This window comes from Clinocottus analis, unplaced genomic scaffold, assembly GCF_023055335.1.
Source record: "Clinocottus analis isolate CAN_PGR_092001 unplaced genomic scaffold, fCliAna1.0.p SCAF_6, whole genome shotgun sequence".
NCBI lineage: Eukaryota > Metazoa > Chordata > Actinopteri > Perciformes > Cottidae > Clinocottus > Clinocottus analis.
In genome coordinates, this window is record NW_027176218.1 from 20,145,812 (window position 1) to 20,165,090 (window position 19,279).

Genomic DNA, 19,279 nt, shown 5'->3' on the forward strand with positions numbered 1-19,279 from the left:
TTGGCTGCAGCATCCTGCTCCTTGGTTACAGTAACCTGGTCTCCAGATCCTCGAGGATGAGGGATGCACTTGCTATCAGGGTTGACACCACGTAGTGGTCCATATGTGTACATAACATATGCATCTATATATTTATATATATATCTATATATGTGTGTGTGGGGGGAGTTCTGGGCTAATGTGATTGCAGGAATGCCCCAGACTAAACTCAGTGCACCAGGTGTCAAGCTTCACACGCACCTCACACTCACTCAGGAGTACACACCTTTGCCAGTGCACTACAGGGAAATCACCTTGGGACATTCAGCAATTTATAATAATTAAAGCTGCCATGTAGCTAATCTACAAAGTGCCCTCACATTCTGGAGCAAATTATTATAACGGCCAAAGCGTGCAATAAGTCCTCTGATTGTGTTTCACTTGAGCTATTGAACTTGTAGAGCAATATGAATAAAATACATGTTATTTTTCTTCTTCTTTTGGTCTCAGCACACATCCAAATAATGTATTTATTCATTTCCCATAATCCCTTGTGTCAGTTGAGGGGCTCCATACATTAAGGGTGTGAAAATCAATCTCGCTTTCTCACACGGATAAAAGTTCAAGGCTCAGTTTCACCACTACGTTTCCAACAGAAACGTTTGAGCAATCTTGACACGGAGCGCAATTAAATCCTAATGAATAATAAATAAATGCTCGATAAAAGAATCATATTGTACCGACCGACTGGGCCAGCTGAGATGTTTTACACCCTGGCTTCAGTTTTCTCCATCGCCACCATCATCACTCCCTGCCAACCTCACGCCACAGCCCCTTCGCCTCGCCCACTCTCCTCTTCTCATCTTCCTCGCCTTTCTTCTCTTCCCAATCACCCTCATCAATCTTCGTCCAACCTTCACTCTCCTCATCCCGCTCGCACGTTATTGTGTTACGGAAACCAAGATCGCCTCCCCTGCCCCGTGATTCGCCTCACCTTAATCTTCATGAAGAAAGGAGAGGGTGACGAGGATGGGACGGGGGAGGCGGTGGCCTCGGGGTGACGCAGACAATAGAGCGGAGATGAAAGAGGAAAAAGGGAGAAGGGGAGAGAAAGGAGGCAAAAGAAGATAGGGAGGAGGAGGAGGAGAAGCAGCTGAAGTGCTCATGCCGGGTCACTCACCGGCACGAAACAATTTCCTCAAAAGATTTTCGAAAAAAAGATAGGCCTAACTAGATTTTAGTCTGAGAGGGAAATGGTGCCTGCGTGTGTGTGTGTTTGTGTGTGTGTTTGTGTGTGTGTGTGTGTGTGTGTGTGCGTGTGTGCAGAATTGTCAGTGAGCGTGTCGGCTCGCTCGTTGACGGCCTGAGAAATAAAGTTCTAATGAGAGTGGCTCATTAAACATAGCGTTTATACACAAAAGACAGGACGGGAAATTTAATGAATCCTCCCTCTTCTCTTTTTGTCGCCTGCTTCAACTCTCTCTCTCACACACACACACACACACACACACACACACACACACACGCACACACACACACACACACACACTCACAGTTCTCATGGGATTGGACGATATTTATCTCCACCTGCTGGAGAGCCAATTATAATTGTTTTCTGGAACCACTTCTGATGCAGATTGTGCCATAAAAGCTTTCATACACAGAAAAAAAGGTTGAAACAACAGTGAATTTGAGCCATTTCAACACATTTGCGTGTCCCTGCGGATTACATATTTGCTAACGTCGTCTAAATCGTGACATTCACGGGGGATTTGTCGAAATCCCTCATATCCTGAAGTTTGCTCTTCAACGTTTCCTCTGCGGCGCGTAGCGGTTGATGGCCGTCACCTTTGAGCTGGCTCACAAGCATGAGGACTCGCTCTTGAGTCGCCGCCAGAGGAACTGAAGTAAAGAGCGAAACTGTCAGGAAGACGTCGGAGATGCCGAACGGAGCCCACCGTCGGGTCCTGCGGTGTGACGGCGGATGACGACATGCGTGGGATCTGCTCGCAAATAGCCGCTCGAGAGCAGAGCGATGTCTTGACAAGCCGGCTCGACGTAGACTGACATCGACGCAACATGTCTCCAAGGCAACTGGCCCCAAAGTGTCCTGCCTCCCGTCATCATGGTAACCTGCAGGAATCTCTGGAGGCGATGTCATGCTGACATGAGCGGACCAACTTCACGGTTCAAACTTTGTGTCAGTGTGAAAACGAAAGCGGAGGAAGATAAAGGCAACACACTTCAACAAAATTGTAATTTTCTTTGCTTTTGTTTTTGTCCAACTTACTTAAGTTGCAACAACTTCTAATTCTACATTGTTGTAACTTTCACTTCTGTTCATTTAAACTTACAAACTTAAACTCAAAGGTCCGATCACAAGCCTCCAACAAGCAGCGTTCTCCATATTTGACAAGGAAAAGAGAAAACAGTCTGGCTGAAGTGGAACTGAAATTGTAGTGTGTGGTGATTAATCAGCACACACTCAGCCGGTCTCATCGTTGACCTCAGAGCTCTGAAACAGCTGAGCCAATCACAGGCCAGCAATGAAGCAATATCTCAGCACCACGGACGACTCTTCTCCAGGAAATCATTGTTTTCTGGATGAAGCAGATTAACACAACGCGATCGCACAGCACCAGAAACGTTTCAGTCAGACTGCGTCTCACACCGACAACCATCACATCGTATCAAAGACTTGCTGCAGGAACTCGTGTTGTTATTCATTTTCTTGTGTTTCAGTTTGTAGACATTTGTCACGTTACAATTAAATAAAAAACAGATAAATGATAACACATCTGCTTTTGGGCCATATCTAAACAATCTACAGCTTCTGGTCTTAAATGCGTTATGCATTTAACTTTGGGACAACTCTACTTTTGCAAGTTAAACGGCTCATAATCTGATTAGTGCCAATGGGCAACAGGGTTGTGTGTGTCCTCTAACCTCATCACAGGGGGGGTTTGTTTATTTCAACGCTATTTGAATGGCAGATTTGGCCTTTAGAAAATGGTAATAAGTTGTTTTTGGAAGGCTAAACAAATATGGATTGAAGCAGAATATTAAATAAAAAATGTTATTCTAAGTATTAATCGCTAATCTTTTTTTCAGTACTTTTTGACTTTCGGTATCCAGAACTCGAGAGTAAGTTTGGATGACACAAGTCCCAAACAATGCTCCACAGTCACCACTGAAATCAAACTAATTTTAATGTTGCCTTATGTTCATCTGTTTCTGTGCAGAATATAACGTCTAAACAATCAAAAAGTGTTGATATTGAATTTGAATCTGAACGTTATGAATGAAGCTTTGTAGCGTCCAACTAATCGGTGCTGAATTGGAGAGCTCCGTCTACGATCTGTCGCTGTCCATAGCCGGGGTTACAGTAGCTACAATAAAGTAGGTTATAAAGATGAGTACAACATGCATTTACTGTGAAGACATATTCAATTGTTTTCTGTGAAAATGGCCTACTGGTGGATTTATTGACACAACTTAACTGTTTTTCTTTTTCCAAATTGTAATCCTTATTTGGCGCAAAGAATAAAACTGTTTCCCTTTTTTCTTCAACAGTTTAGAATTTTGGTTTATATCTGGGCCCAAAAAAAACACATTTTATTGTTTATTGTTTACATTTTGGACTGTGAAGAAGTCAATAAAATCGAAACGCAACAGCACAGAGACCAGACACAAAGCACATCGTGCTGTTTATCCATCTCTAACGTTCTCGTAGCTGCAATAATCCGACCATCTAAAGATAATTATGCCTTTGAAATATCTCCTAGCTTACTCTGTTTATTAGCACGGATCATTGCAATTAATGCCTGGGCCGATCTGATATGAGGTCAGAGGTGATTTGAGTTTATTAATCCCCACTAATTACTTTGTGAACAGCTCGTTTGCTGAATCTCATGAGCCTCTTAAGACGGGCAGCTAACGACTGCGTGCGCTAATTAATACCTTGACAGTCAAAATGGTAAATACTGCATGAAGTGAATGGAAATATCACATTTACATTAATTATTAGTGTGTCGGTTTACCCTCTGGGAGCTCAGAAGAGCGAGTCCCAGAAGAGCGAGTCTCAGCATCGCGACCGACATCGCGACCGACTACCGTTGAGACAGAAAACCTTTTCTGAAGGGACACGTTCCTGCGTTGTATTCCTAAATAATAGCCTATAGATCATACAGGTATTGTATTGGATACTGTAATATATTAGAATCCAGGAGCAGACTGTAATTGTATAAATCCTGTTACGGATTTGGCAATCCTTCTGCACCATGACAGAGCCAATACTGCTGGGGTATAAATTTCATTTTAATAATCTGGAGACCCATTTCATGCTCGCCCTCGGCCTCCAGCCAAGTGCTTTAAAGAAGAACCCCCACCTAACCCATCCACCTACACACACACACACACACACACACACACACCCACACACACTTTTGTACAGTACTGTAGTTAACAGCAAAGCATAAAGTCGGCCCTCCTCTTCCACTCATTCTTTCTCTGGGTGAAGTGAATGGGGAGCTAATCGATTGTCTGTGCTCTGAAAGGCCAGGGCTCCGGCTACAGCCCTCTGCTCAAGCTAATATCACGCTCTGTCTTTTAGCTCCACCCACTCCGCCTCCTCACATCTGCCTCAATGTCCTCCAGTTTTTACACGGATGTTATCTCGAGACATCTTTCTTTTTTTTTAAACACAACAACTTATTTGACGCCTTGCTTCCACTGTTGTATTTATCTCGATTATCTGGATATAGCTTGTCGACTACAGTATGGGAAGGAAAAGGATGGATGGATGGGAGAGAGGGTGGGGAGGTGAATAGTGAGACCAGCAGTACCGTCCAGAAAGGAGGCAGTTATAGGTAAAGACAAAGAAGAGTGCGGGAGGAAAAGATGAAGAAATTAGCTCCTCTGGTGCTCCTATTTTTAAGATAAAGTTACATTGAAACATATGCAGCTTTTACTGCGAGGCCAGTGACTTTGGCTTTTATCTCTACTTGTGGATTAGCACTCAGACTGTCCACTTAGACCTTTGCTGAGGAGCAGATAAGCTCCAGTCTCTGAAGAGGCATCCTTTGAAGCAAAAACTGGCTTCCCATGAAATACTAAGTTATACGCAGAATCATTTCAGTAAGAGGTTACATGTCTCTGTGACTGTCCACCATTTGATTATAAGTGGACGAATGCATTTGAAATGTTTTTCTTATTTTTTTTATACCTCGTACATTTCACAGCTCAACTCCCAGCTCTGTGGGCTCTTGGGAGCTTATTGCATCCCCTATATTTGATGGTGGTATTGTTTAGAAGTCTGATATCTTTCAATAACTACACGAGATAACTTGTCCGACTCTCAGCAATCACGGTTTCACACGGCGCCAAAGTGGTATAACCGCAGGTGTTCTGACGCAGCGCCCGGGGGCTGAAAGGCACACTGAGTTTCCTCCAGACAGCTGCTGGTCCCCGTGGCTAAATGCACAAGATCATACATGTGTGAGCAGAAGTGAACACTAGTGATACAAGTCTCAGCCCCAACCTTTACGTTCAACCAGGATAGCTGGTGGCTGAGTGTTCATTGAAGTACCTGTGAGGCATCAGACGCCAAAACTGCACAACGGTCTTCTACGATGGCGGCGGTAAGCGTTGTGTGTGTCAGTAGGTTAAACCAGAGATTACCGTCCATCACGGTGCAAAGCATTCCACCAGGAGTGTGCGCTTGCTTTTCACTCACTTTTCACTTGCTTTTCACAATGACACTGCAACAACGAATCGATGAAATCGATAAAAATCAGCGCGTTACACGGTGTAAGATTTCCTCCCTCTGGCCTCGCTGCTGAAGCGCTCACAATCACTATGACAAAAAAAAAGCAGAGGCGGAGACTAAAGAGTGAACATCAGAGCATCTCTCTCTCTCTCTCTCTCTCTCTCTCTCTTTCTGCAGTAAAATCTTTTGTTGCCGTGAAATCTGAAACACACACAAAACCTCCGTCAACATTTGACTCGTCAGTGCTTCAGTTTGGCTTCTTGACGCTTCGAGCTGGTTCACCCTCAACACAGCACTGTTGGAGCTTCTCCACACTAACCGCAACAGACCCCAAAGAAAAGATAGGATGTGTGTGTGCGCGTGTGCGTGTGCGTGTGTGTGTGGGTGTGTATTAAAGGGAAAAGGAAAGGACAGTATGAATGAGAGCGAGAAGAAGAGAGTGATTCCGATACAGCAATATAACAAGAGGGACTCTTCACAGATTGATTGAACAAAGGCTGATCATTCGAGAGACACTAGCCTGAGACTGTGTGTGTGTGTGTGTGTGTGTGTGTGTGTGTGTGTGTGCGTGTGTGTGTGTGTGTGTGAGCGTGTGTGTTTGTGTGAGTGTGTACTGCTGAATGGCCTGCAGCAGCTGAAAGAGAGATAAAGACAAAGCTGCTGGATAGAGATATAGAGACACACATAGCAGAGTCAGAGTGCTACACACACACACACACACACACACACACACACACACACACACACACACAGAACTATAACATGGGTAAGGGAGAGTGGCTGTGGACCAGCTGTTATATATAGCGCATGGGGAAAACTAGGATAACACATAAGTGTTCTCTTGCTGTTTGCCACACAAACAAACACAAACACACAAATACACACAAAGAAGACACTTGTTTTTTTTCAAGAACATACAGTGCTGCTCACCAGTGCAGTAAGATAAACAAGTCAACTATATTAAAAGGCAAAAGATAATATCAGCAGTCTCTAAGTATTTGCATTTATATCTGTAACTGGACCATTTTACTGTGATTTAAAAGCTTTTTCTGGGTTTTCTTGACATCATGTTTTCATTTTCTTTTTGGGTATATATTCTTCGCCTCTACCAACCTTCCTCCCTCACCCCCTCCCCAAAGAATGATGATGATGATGGGTTTTCATATAGAGGGAACCAAGACATTAAAGCTTGTGGACCGGACAGCGAGACATCGAGGGGAAAGTCCCTGAAGCTCCACGACGCCGAGGGGAGCTGCAGATTCAGAGGTAATGAGAACGGTTACGGCAGCACATGTAAGCATATTTCAGCTAACTTGAGATCGATTTCGCCGTGCAACTGACGTTCTCCATTAGACCTCCCTGAAAGTAGACCCCGAGGTGACATCAAATAATGATTTGTCTCCGGAAAAAACCTTATTTTATGTATGTTGGAGTGAAACTGCTTTGGATCACAACCGTAAAAGAAAAGCTGTCACACACACACACACACACACACACACGCACACGCACACGCACACGCACGCACTCTTACCTTTTTGGTGAAGTCCATGGCTTTGAGGATGGAAAGGTTGAGTGTCTCCAGCGAGGCCAGAACTCCCTCATAGTCCCCCATGTGCTTGGCAAAGTAGTCTGTTCACACACAAGCGCACACACAATTTTTAAGTTCATAAGTGTGACTTTGAGAGTCCCAAAATCATTTGCAGTGGTTAGTTCAATGTGGCTGAATTGCTATAATACATTTTTAAGAAAAATAATTGCACTTGCAACTGAAAAGTACTTTTTAATAATAGATAAGAGAGAAAATGAGGGCAGCGGCAGGGAAGTGTGTGTGTGTGTGTGTGTGTGTGTGTGTGTGTGTGTGTGTGTGTGTGTGAGAGGGCAGTCCACTTACCACAGAGTTCCTTAGTGTCAACATTACTATCACAGCACAGCAGAGGAGCAGCAGAGGGCGAGAAAGGGAGGGAGGGAAGGAAGGACAGTAGGAAGGATGGAGAAGAGCAAGGTCAGAAACAGAGGAAAGGCTTTTTTGCATGCAGTCTCAATAACACACTCTCCCACTTGCGTGCACACACACACACACACACACACACACACACACACACACACACACACACACACACACTCACACACAGAGTTGGAGTTTGGCAGACGAGCAGCGATCTAACAGGACTCTGACAGGAGTCTGAATAGAGCCGCTGCCATCATTCATGCTCTGTTCCCTGTGCACGGATTCATTTGGCAGCGAATTCCTCAGTGACGTACAGAAGACTCTCCCGGGTCGACTTGAGAGAGAAAAAGTCAAACAAAGGGGGGTGACAGAGGCAGGGAGGAAGAAAAGGTGAGAGGAAGGAGAAAGAGGAACAAGACAATGATGATTTTGAGATGTAACTGATGACGGAGGAGGAGATGGATGGAAAGACTCATTGCAGCATCTGTACATTTACATATTATTAATCATTTGTATAGTATATAGTTGCACATTATAGTAAATGTATTAAAGAAATACAGTGATTGAGGTTAAAAAAAGATCCCTTCCCATTGCTATTTGATGTTTGACGTATTGGCAAAAGGGCGTGGACATTATGCTTCGTTTTGATTAGATGATCCTTGTTCGGCAGTCTGATTTCATTACTGGCTCATTGGATTTCCTGAAGCAGCAGATTCACTTAAAGGCACAAGGTTCTGCCAGAATGAAATCCTGGTCCAGCACTGTGACAGATGGGCTTTATAAATATCCACTAAAAGTCTACTTTTACCTACAAGTACATCTGTTTTCCTGTTTACTATTGGCCTATGTGGTTTAAACTGCATCCTGGGACGTTTGTCACTGCCGTAACTGTTCCAAAATGTAGTTTGGCGAAGATAAAAGTGGCAGATTTGTATTATCCAAATGTTAGGATCCAGATGTTGCATTTTGAAAATGAAAGCAAACTAGTGGCGACCACATCGTTATGGGAGGAAAGCCGATGTGCTCCGGCTTTGCTCGCACCTATAATATCAAACTCAACTTTTATTTTGACCTCAACTACAAGGTTTTTGAACAAACTTTCCCTCCAAAAGGTAAAAAAAAAGCAGAAGGGCTAAAATATGTGAAACCATAAAGGGTTGAAGACAGGATGCGGAAAGAAAGACAAGAGGTCATGAACCGACTGAAAGACAAGAATGGAGGATGGAAACAAAGAAGAGCCCGGACGAAAGTCACCCCTCCCCCCCCCAAAAAAGTGCAACGAAGAGAGAAAGCTGGCAGGATGGAGAGAAAACCAGAGTGACAGAGACGGATGGACGAATGACTGGAAGCAGGACAGCGTTCAGTCTCTGCCCGCCACGCCCCTCCTCTCCATCCATCAACTTCCTGCCTCGACGGGAAACGCTTACGCTGTCATTTCTCTTTTTTCTTTGCCCAATCAATAACCTTATCTGCTGTCACATGATAACGCGGCGGCCCGGCGTGCGGCCGCCGCGTCTCACTCAACGGTACGGAGACGGAACTTTTTCCAACGACCGCCAAAGCGTGACCGTCGTAGAGAGGCAAGATGGCGGCGGTTGTACGGTCCACTTGCTGCACTGACTCCAAAAACGGAAAACAATGTCCAATGATGGCTGAGCCGGCCGGGAGGATTTATATATTGACCCAATTCAATTCTACAATAGATAGAAAAGTCGTCTCTTGTTCTGCTCGGTTTCTGTTTTATGTCTCGGCCCTGCGGGCTTCTGAGGTGTAAATTAACAACGTCCCTCTTTTGATTACCAGGTCCCACTGTGTCAGCACACTTCTCCTGATTGCAGGCCGGGTGAGCTGATTGGCTGATTAAATTGGGATAATGAAAGCCAATCAAAACACAGCGTCCTGAGGAGCAATTAGACTGTGCTGTCGGGAGGGTAACGACCCGGAGACCCGGGATGACTGATGAAGAAGCAGATGATGAGAGAAAAGAGGCGAAGGTGAAACCAATTTTTTACTTGTCGTTCTTTGTTTCCTCTCAATATTTGTTCATCTTCTTCTCTCCTTTTATCTTTTTTTTCCCCCTCCATTTTGTCAGTTTCATTTCGAAAGTGTCAGCTAATATAAAAGGCTCCTAATAAAAACAGCTCTCAGAACGGGATGTGACATTTTCTGCCCGCAGGATAAATTGCATACATTTTACCTCTGCACACGGACACACACACACACACACACACACACACACACACACACACACACACACACACAGACAAAAGTGTGATAGTGAGACTGTGCAGCAGGTCTCTCCTCTTTTTCATAATTGAAAGTGAGATGACATCAAAAACAAAAGTCATGGTGGAGTGAGCACATAAAACACCTCGACATGCGCACAAATGTGCACGTACCGTATGCAGATTTATTTCACAGCCGTCCCTCATGCTGAGCTCGCACGCGCACACACACACACACACACACACACACACACACACACACACTGAAGTGCCGTGGTAGTGCTGACCTGGTGTTATCAGAGTCAATGGTGTGAAACAGCTTCTCCAGCTCTTCCTCGTTCAGCGTGCCATCGGAGAAGAAAGCCTGGAACTCATCCAGAGACAGCTTACCATCATCTGCAGGAGACACACACACACACAGAGACACACACACACAACTGTGAAATAGCAGTAGGAAGCAACCTTCTTTGTGTGTGCCAAAAAACGTAAGAATAGTGAATGTTATCGTGGGCATCGTATCTCCACTGTACGTGACTGTACTTCTGTCTCAGTCCAACTCTCCTGTTACCTCTCACCTTTACTCAAAGCTCTCACCACCGTTACGAAATACATCAAACTCATATGCTTCAGCTGCCCGGCGATGTAATGTATTCAAGCCTTTCTTTGTTTTTTTTCAGCTTGTCACTGATCTGCATCTCAGACCATTCGACCCTGCACTGTCAGACGGAAATACCTCAAAGCGTTGCTTGTTCTGTAACCTACAGCATCTGGTGTCTGAGAGGGCATTACAGCCGTCCCCCGTGGTGCAGGAAGCCAGAGGATGTGATAATACGCTTCCATAGTGTGTACCATTTGAAATGTATCTATTTTTTCCCGATACAACTTGTTCTGAATTCCATCTTTTGTCGTCGTGACTGTGCTGAGCTGTTATTTCTATTCGATCTTGATATTTACAGCGTTGCTGTACCGTGCTGCCACCCTCACAAACACAAACGCTCAGTGTGATCCCAGCCTTCAGTGCTCTCTCAAGCTGCTGTGAAATCAATCCAGCATGCGTTGCAGTCTGCCACCAACCTTTGGCCGTATCCCCGCTGTCTGTCTGCCTCTGCACTTTACTCAGCGCACACAATGCCAATTATGTTTCAAGGCCTTTGGGGAAGCATCGATAACCAACAAGCACTTGAAATACTGCTGGATTTCTGCTTCTGTTATGTTGACTCGAGTACTAGGAGCGCGTTTGCTGCCACGGTCCTGTGTTCCCAGGGTGCTTCATTCCCTCAATGTGGTCAAAAAGGAAAGTCCATCTCTGGCGTATTGATTTCTGCTTCTTGAAGACTGCCACACTTTTTTTTAAAATTTTTTTTCTTTTTTCTTTTTACTTCATTACATTCAACAACTAATTGATATTTCAAGCCCAAAACTCTCTGGTTGATAGTTCTCTGTTTGCACCTCTAAGACCACACTCAACAGTGATGTCACTTCTGCATCACTGCAGCGGGATGGGAAGTTAAAACACGACAAGTCAGCAAGACTTTTTGAGGAGGTGTTACTCAGTCTGACCTAAGTAGAGCTGTCCGCCTTCTCTCATGTATAATGGAACCACAGGGCACTCGGCGTGTGGCGCTTAAAGCGGCAAAACAACACATTTGAAAATCTCAACAGCAAAAAATCCTGACCGGGTTCCTCAAGATAATCCACAGACCTTGTTGTGAGCATCTCATTTTCTTTCTCTTTAACTACGACACACACCAACCGCATCGCCGCACAGAAAGCAAGCGTGCATCTTGTGGGCGAGAGGCTGGATACCTGGTTGAGCTAACCGTTAGCTAGTTGAGGAACAGCATCATGTGCATCTGGGCGAATAGCAGATGGAGTCGCCTCAACTGATTTTACTCAGAGCTGTTGGAGCATATAACATACTTTATCATCAGTAAAAGGTTTTTTATTGTGCAGCTGATACTGCCGAGCCCTTTTATAACCAATCCAACAACCAAGCAACCTCACCAGAGCAGGGTGAGTGTTTCCGCGGTACGGGTGGTGCCGCTGCAGCAGGGAGTGGCCGTCCACGTCCTGCTCGCCTCGGCTTGCGAGAATGCCTGACTGTCTGTCTCACCGCATGATGCGGAGCTAGATATGAAATATTAATTCCTCGCCCTCAAAGTGTGTTTGTCCTTGTGTCTGACTGGATGCAGCAGGTTGAGCTGGGGCACCAGTGCAGAGCGCACGGGGAAGGGTTGGGGTTAGGGTTAGGGTTAGTTAGGGTTAGGGTTAGGGTTAGGGTTAGGGCAAGAGGACCACTGTTGTACACAAGGGGTTGATTTGAGGCATGTTTGTGAAGTCTTATTTTATTACCAAGAATTTGTTCATTTTATAATCGCCCCTTTTGCTATTTTCAATTCTCTGTCACAGTATTGGGTTGTTTCTAGTCTCTCATGTCCTGTTTCCTGCCCCTGTGATTGTCTGCCCTTAGAAATGATGGTTTAGAAATGATGGTTTTCCGTGATAAAATCTCCGTTTTTGTGTCAATGAAAGGCCAAACCGCATGAATAGATATGCGTTTTCCCCTCGTGTAAACCGGGCCTGAGTCTAATCACATGCCCCTTCGCTGCGTATTCAAACCATGTGTGTCTCCTGCACAAGTGTTCGTTTGTGTGTTTGTGAGACTCTTGATACCCCTGTTTGAGAAATAAACAACGTTTCCATCTTCCGAGTCCTCTCTTCAGAGTCAACCGGTGACATTTTCTTGCTTGAGTGAGGCTGACACACAGAAGAGAGAGTTTTGACCACTAAAGGAGAAAAAAAGGCTTTACATGCTTTTGGAAACAGAAATAACAAAATCAAAAAAAATAAATCCAGGAACTCCACAACCATAGCAAGCCACGCTCTCTCTGGCCGTCGCCTCCACCTCGCTTCTCCCCATTAGTCCCACCACATTTTTTCTATTCCTATCTCTTCCAGCTCCTTGTGAGACCAACACAAAGTCTTGGATGTTGTGCCATGTTGGTTCCCGCTGCACGCGGCGGTGCCAGGTGAGAAACTACGCTTGGCATAACCTTTTCCCCGACAGAAGGCGTGTTTGTTTGAGGCGGACTTTTGAAAAGCCATCACTGGTGATTCACAGCACCGCGCCCCCGCTCTCCCTATCCGCCCGAGCTCAACCGTTTATCCGGACTCTGAGGCCATGACTATTTCTAACCTGCTCCTCTGTGGAGCAGCAGTGAGGCAGCAAGCCGAGGCACTGGTGTTTAATTCAGCAGTGACCCAATTTACTGCGTGCAGCCAGCTAGCCTGGTTACACCCTCGTAGGAATTCTCCAGTAACACACCAGAAATGCAGCAACACACACACACACACACACACACACACACACACACACACACACACACACACACACACACACACACACACACCACTCAAGCAAGGCAGATAGCTAGCTAGCCCTGTTTTCTAAAACATCAAAAAACTCCCAAATTATGTTGAACAAAAAAACTCTATAAACCCCGACCTGAACTACCGCCGTCAATAGTCTAATGTGTTTGGTTTTGAATGTCACATTATGACCTCTCACACACACATATTTGTATTCTGCCACTCACTTGTTCTCCTTTGGGAAACAAGCAATTAGCAGGCGTTATGGTGAGCGACTGAAGAGCATTCATAGAACATTTCAGCGGCATCACCATTAACTAAGCGCTCGGTCTTCAAGCCACCAGTTCACCCCTGCACCTCCGTTAAGAAAGCCCCATTATAAATAAAGAAACGACAACCCTGACAACCGCTCGACTCGCTAACCTCCTAAATTGGCAACGAGAGGCAGTGATGCAAAGGCCGAGAGCATCCTGTTGGCCTGCGAGTGAGACGCGGTAGATTTCCTCTCTTGGCTGAAATCAGCGTTATTTGACTGCCCAAAATGGGCCACGGAGAGAAATCATTTTCATGCAAAGGAAATGAACCAAACTCAAAACATTTCCTCAAAATGATCAGGGAGGACATGAGCAGGAACTGTTTTAACTCTGCATCCAGCTTGGGATGAAGGATGTCAGAGGGTACAGTTACACAGGGGCTCAGTGGAAACAAGAGATTTTAATGGATTTACTGTGACAGTGAAGAACAGGACAAACATGGACGTTTTTCCACAAATCTCTAAGAAATGGGAAGACCCAAAGAAACATGGGATGGAAGTGTGTTTGTACCATTACAAGAGTCGAGTCAATAGTCATGGAAACTGAAACGTTGACTAAAAGTTTGTCCTGTCGATGTACAACACTGCATCGTGTCCTCGGGGCAATTAACATTCCCCGTTTGCGTTGCTGCATTTTGAGTCTTTTTCATTGTGTACTGACACAAACTTCTGTACCGCTAATGCAATGGGAGGATTTAATTAAGGAAATCACACACACACACACACACACACACACACACACACTCTCACAGACCCACATGGACAGCGGGTACTGTGTACCGAAGGGCTTAGGTAGAGAAGCCGCCGGCTGTCTTCTCCCTTTGTTGCTGTTCTTGTTTCCTCCTCGAAGTTAATTTGTTCTTACGTTTGTTCACTTTCCCCGTCAGTCTATTGGTATGCAGCCCGCTGCGTTGTTTCACATACCATGTAATATACTCATGCAAATCTGTGCCGCGATGTATTCAGATCTGCTCGTCAGCTGGGGATTGTCTGATTAAACCATAAATGAATGAATGAACAATTACCACACAGCTCACAGAGCAGGGGATGTTGCGTGTGAAAAAAAGCAAAAGCAAATCTTCCCTTCATATCCTGCCGATTGAATGAAACCCTGCTTCATTTCCCCCTAATGCCAAGTCATCATACGGCGTCAGAAGGAGAAGGAGTCATAAACAGTGTGGCATTTTCAGGCCTTTTCTTTCGTCAAAGTTCCTCCTTTTCAAATCCTGAAATCTTCCTCGTTCAGCCAATCATGGAACAAAGCGCATCCATACAACTGGGGCCGTCCCAGGGGGTGAAAATGCCGTCCGTGCAGTCGTGTCATTTTCAGGTTGAATTGATTCAAGAGCGATTCAGGATTTGATTCTCCTCGCATGTGACATGCACGACCGATGTAAGTTCCTTTTTTTATTTGTATCTTTCAGAGCACTGAACCGCCGTCAAAAGGTCACCGGTAAATAAAAAAGACTGCCGCTGCCTTTGCTTTGATATCTCACTTTGAGTTTGCTTTCAATAAGGATAGATGATCCGATTTGGTATGAGGAGATCAATTGACTATTTCTTCTTTTAAATAGTATTTAAATGAACAATGGATAGTACCCAATCACATCACATTCACTATGTCAACGCACCGTGAACCAGCGTAGACTGTGACGTCCTCCTGTTCCAGTGAGCTGCACAACCAAAATATATGACGCACAAATCTAAATAAAGAGTAAGGCCTTTCAGCAAAAGACTTGCATTCGACATTTGCCGCAGACATTGAGAGAGAGGAGACGATGACTGTTGACTGGTAACTTCTGTGGTTAGCCAGCCGCTGCAACTTAGCTACGCGACATGACCATGGTGTTAACGGTCTTATTTACGTTATTTAACAAAGTCATTTGTCAAATATGATTGTGGCGTAAGCTCACAGCTCTGGTTTTGCCAATGCACAGGATGCGAGCGACAGGATGCGAGCTACAGGATGCGAGCGACAGGATGCGAGCTACAGGATGCGAGCTACAGGATGTGAGCGACGGGATGCGAGCCACGGGATGCGAGCGACAAGATGCAAGCTACAGGATGCGAGCGTCAGGATGCAAGTGACAGGATGCGAGTGTCAGGATGCGAGCTGCAGTTCCCTTCACAGCCACCGGTGGCATTAACATGAAATAAAATTCCACATAGTAACTTTAACCTTTTGGAAAACCGTGCGCGAAAATCCTCCCGTGCCAATTTTAAGTCCCAGCATGCCTCATTCAGACAATTTTTTTGCATAAAATACGTAACTTTTAAATTTTTGAACAGAACGACACAGTTTTTAGACTGAAACTTGTTCTTCACAGGCCAAGTCTTTGCTTTATTGTGATTTTTGTTGCGGATTTCGATTATTTAGGTCCTAATCTTTCCAAAAAGTGTCTTATAGACCGCTAGAGGAGGCATTTTGGGGAAATCTGGCTCACATCATGCTGGATGTTCATACCCACGATCAAAATATCTTTTAAAAGTGACTTTTTTGCAGATGTACATTTTTTCCCGAGACTTTGCTGAACAAATACATACAATAAACACAAGTATTGGAATTTATTTTGGGTTCCTACAACGACTCAAACACAGGGAAAAGAAGGTTTGGAACCAAAATTGGTTTCAAAGTTTTCAATGGGTTAAGTTAACATATTTGGCATTAGGGATTGCTGAGGATTCAGACTTGATGAGGACCTGATACTGGACTGAAAACCTCTCTGTGTGGGTTTGTTTCTGTTAACGGCGTTTTGAGGGTGTAAGTCCCCTCAGGTCTATTTTGGACTGTCTCTGGATCTTTTACAGACGGCATCTTTTATGAAAATGACGCATGTTTTCAATGGGTCTTCTACGGCAACACGCTCACACTAACACAGATCCTCACAGTAGATTTCTTTGTCGCATCTCTGGTCCGGTCCAAAGCGTAGTTTATACTCGCTGTAGTGGAGCCGGCACAGTGTGAAGAAAGAAGAAGACGGCTGCAACCCAACGATGTGCCCATAGAGTGTAGCTTCAACCGGCAGAAAGCCTTGATGGCTATGAGCCAACTAACCCCCACAATGACGAGGAGGGATTGTAATTATCTCATATAAAATGCATATATCATATTCATGGATTACTTTACTGCCTTTGTACAAGCCCTGTAAAGAACCAAGTCAAGTATGACATCCATTACGAAGAAACAAAGGTTATTGGATTTGGCTGGAAAAAGATATACTCAATAAAGACTTGTTAGACCTCCTGTTTCTAAAGCTTTTCAAAGTGAACTGTGCTTCTTTGTATAACCCGTAGACACGTAAACCGTGTTTTTATCAGTGGACTCCTTGATCCCACGCCACACGCACCAACTTCCAAAATTTCAAAAGGCAAGCGCCACTACAACCACTTGTGATCGTGATTACGTCATTTTCTGCCGGCTTCACTACGGCGGGGTGTAAACTAAGCTTAACTCCCTTCAAAAGTCAAGGCCCCCCCTCCCTGCCCTCCCTCACTGGGAGGGAGACTAATCCCTTTCTCTGGAACACTACCAGCACTTCTGCACCAGCGAGCGGAGCCTCTGTTTGACGAGTGCAGAGGGAGGCCACGTCTTCTGGAGCATCAGGACGGTATGAAAGGGTCGAGGGTGAACACTCTGGGGTGGAGACGTCCGGGTTTACGACACAAGAAATTCACTAATACAGCACTCGATTGCTTGGAGTGTGTGTGTGTGTGTGTGTGTGTGTGTGTGTGTGTGTGTGTGTGTGTGTGTGAGAGGGAGGAAGAAATAAAGGAAGCGTGAGAGGGACGGTCAGAGAGGTGGACCCGCTGCGCTAACTGCTCTCTCTTTTCTCAGTGCAGACTAAAGAGAAGCAATTAGCGCTTCCTTCTTCCTGCTGGGCTCCACATCCTGCTCGCCGCACTGAGGAGGAAGAAAGGAAGTGTGCCCTCGCCTTCACTACGCGTCTAAGAGACACACACACGCTGGCCTCCACATGTTTTTTTTTTTTTATTTTCAAATTTTTCATCAATTTAATCATGTTTGTTTCTCAGGAAGTTATTCGCTCTGGCTTTCAGTCTCCAGTCTCTCCTCAGCGTCTGTCTGGCTGTTTATCATTATTTTTGGGGTACTATATGATGGGTTGTCATAGCAACAAGAAGAGGGAAATTGACCCACCTTTCAGGCTCAGGATTTCACCATCTCTTTCTCCCTGTTTACGCCATTAACACACACACAGACACACACACTTTCTCTGTTTCTTTGTTTTTTCTTTCTTTTAGCCCTGACCCCTCTTTCTCTGCCGTCTTCCCCTTCTGCTACGAACAACAACCAATCCTCTTGATCTCTTCTCATCTTTTCCTTTCTTTCTCTCTGTATTACTTCTCCAGCTACAATCACCTGCTTTCTGTAAGAAAAAAAAAACGATTTGTTCTACGAGCTGCTAATCCCCTCTTTGTTGAAATTATCTCTTGAATAATTCTCATCAGCAGCCGTTAGGGAGAGGAAAGTGAAGTGTGTCTGTGTGTGTGTGTGTGTGTGTGTGTGTGTGTGTGTGTGTGTGTGTGTGTGTGTGTGTGTGTGTATCCGTGTGGCTGCCAGTGAGCCGTTTCATCTGATAGATGAGGAACGGAAGTGATTCTCACTGAGCTGTCAGCTCTTGTCCTTTCTCCCTATCCATCACTACAGCCCACCTGGAACACACACACACACACACACACACACACACACACACACACAAATATTGTGGCATCTCACTAAGCACTCCCTCAAGAAGCGTTGTCAAAAAAAGAAAGGAACAGCAGCGTCTTACTTTTCGACCAATCAGCTCCCTCTGCGGTTGACGGGGACGTCCTGATGGCTCTGCTGAAGTGTCCTCGAGCAAGGCACTGGATTAAAGTATCACCGTTTAATCGACTGGTGTCTTTGCAGTCTAATTCCGCAGTGAGTAAAAACAGATGCTGATCCACAGTTAAAGAAATCAGATTTACTGAGTTTTACTGAAAGTTTTTTGGATCCTTTTTTTTAATATATATATATTTGAGCCCGGTTCATAAAATGTTTCAGGGTCTGGCCCCTCCTCCATTATGTGGACGTATTTCTCGCGCTGTAAATTCTTTCGGATCCTCAGGAACATCGTCCATGCGGCTCAGCGCATTTGGACAATCAGCTTTCTCTGTAAAAGCCACAATTCAGTGGAACGATGTGAGGAGCCGCCGCCCCGCCAGCACTTTGATGAAGTGTGTAAAAAGCTGCTCGGCTCTGTACTCGGTGACTTTGAACTCTATCTCATGGTCTGCATGACTGATGGCGAGAATACAGTCCTGATTAGCTGTTGTGTGCAGCTTCGTACTGTGTGTCGCGCTAACTGTTTCATCTGGACGGTTGTCGTTGTGTTGACCTGTCACAGGTCTACAAATGGGAATTAGTTTAAAACTAATTGCTACGGTTCGTCATATTGTGACATTTATGTTTTTAACTGTACAGCGGTCCCTTGAACATTGTCAAAGAAGATTATTTCATTACTCAAACCGGGTCATCAACTCTTCCACACTCTCAGGAGCCAGCAGTGGACTCTGTGTTTGTAGACAAAAAAGTACAAAAAAGAAAAGCAGCGGTGATCAGTACGCATTCATCCGTAACCGTGTAACCTTGTAGGTTTTAAAGTGAAACCTGAATTAAATTTGAACCAATCGATTTA

General features: G+C 44.9%; 1 protein-coding gene across 2 annotated transcripts in view; it reads right to left on the reverse strand.

Moving 5' to 3' along the window:
• The window catches only part of necab2 (N-terminal EF-hand calcium binding protein 2), a 100,079-nt gene that overhangs the window by 56,531 nt on the left and 24,269 nt on the right, over window positions 1-19,279 (reverse strand). For both annotated transcript variants that reach the window (XM_068603589.1, XM_068603588.1), the window contains exons 3-5: window positions 10,207-10,315; window positions 7,638-7,663; window positions 7,278-7,375 (exon numbers count right to left, since the gene is read on the reverse strand). In XM_068603589.1, the coding sequence (XP_068459690.1) occupies window positions 7,278-7,375; window positions 7,638-7,663; window positions 10,207-10,315 (233 nt within the window). The remainder of the gene's footprint in view (window positions 1-7,277; window positions 7,376-7,637; window positions 7,664-10,206; window positions 10,316-19,279) is intronic.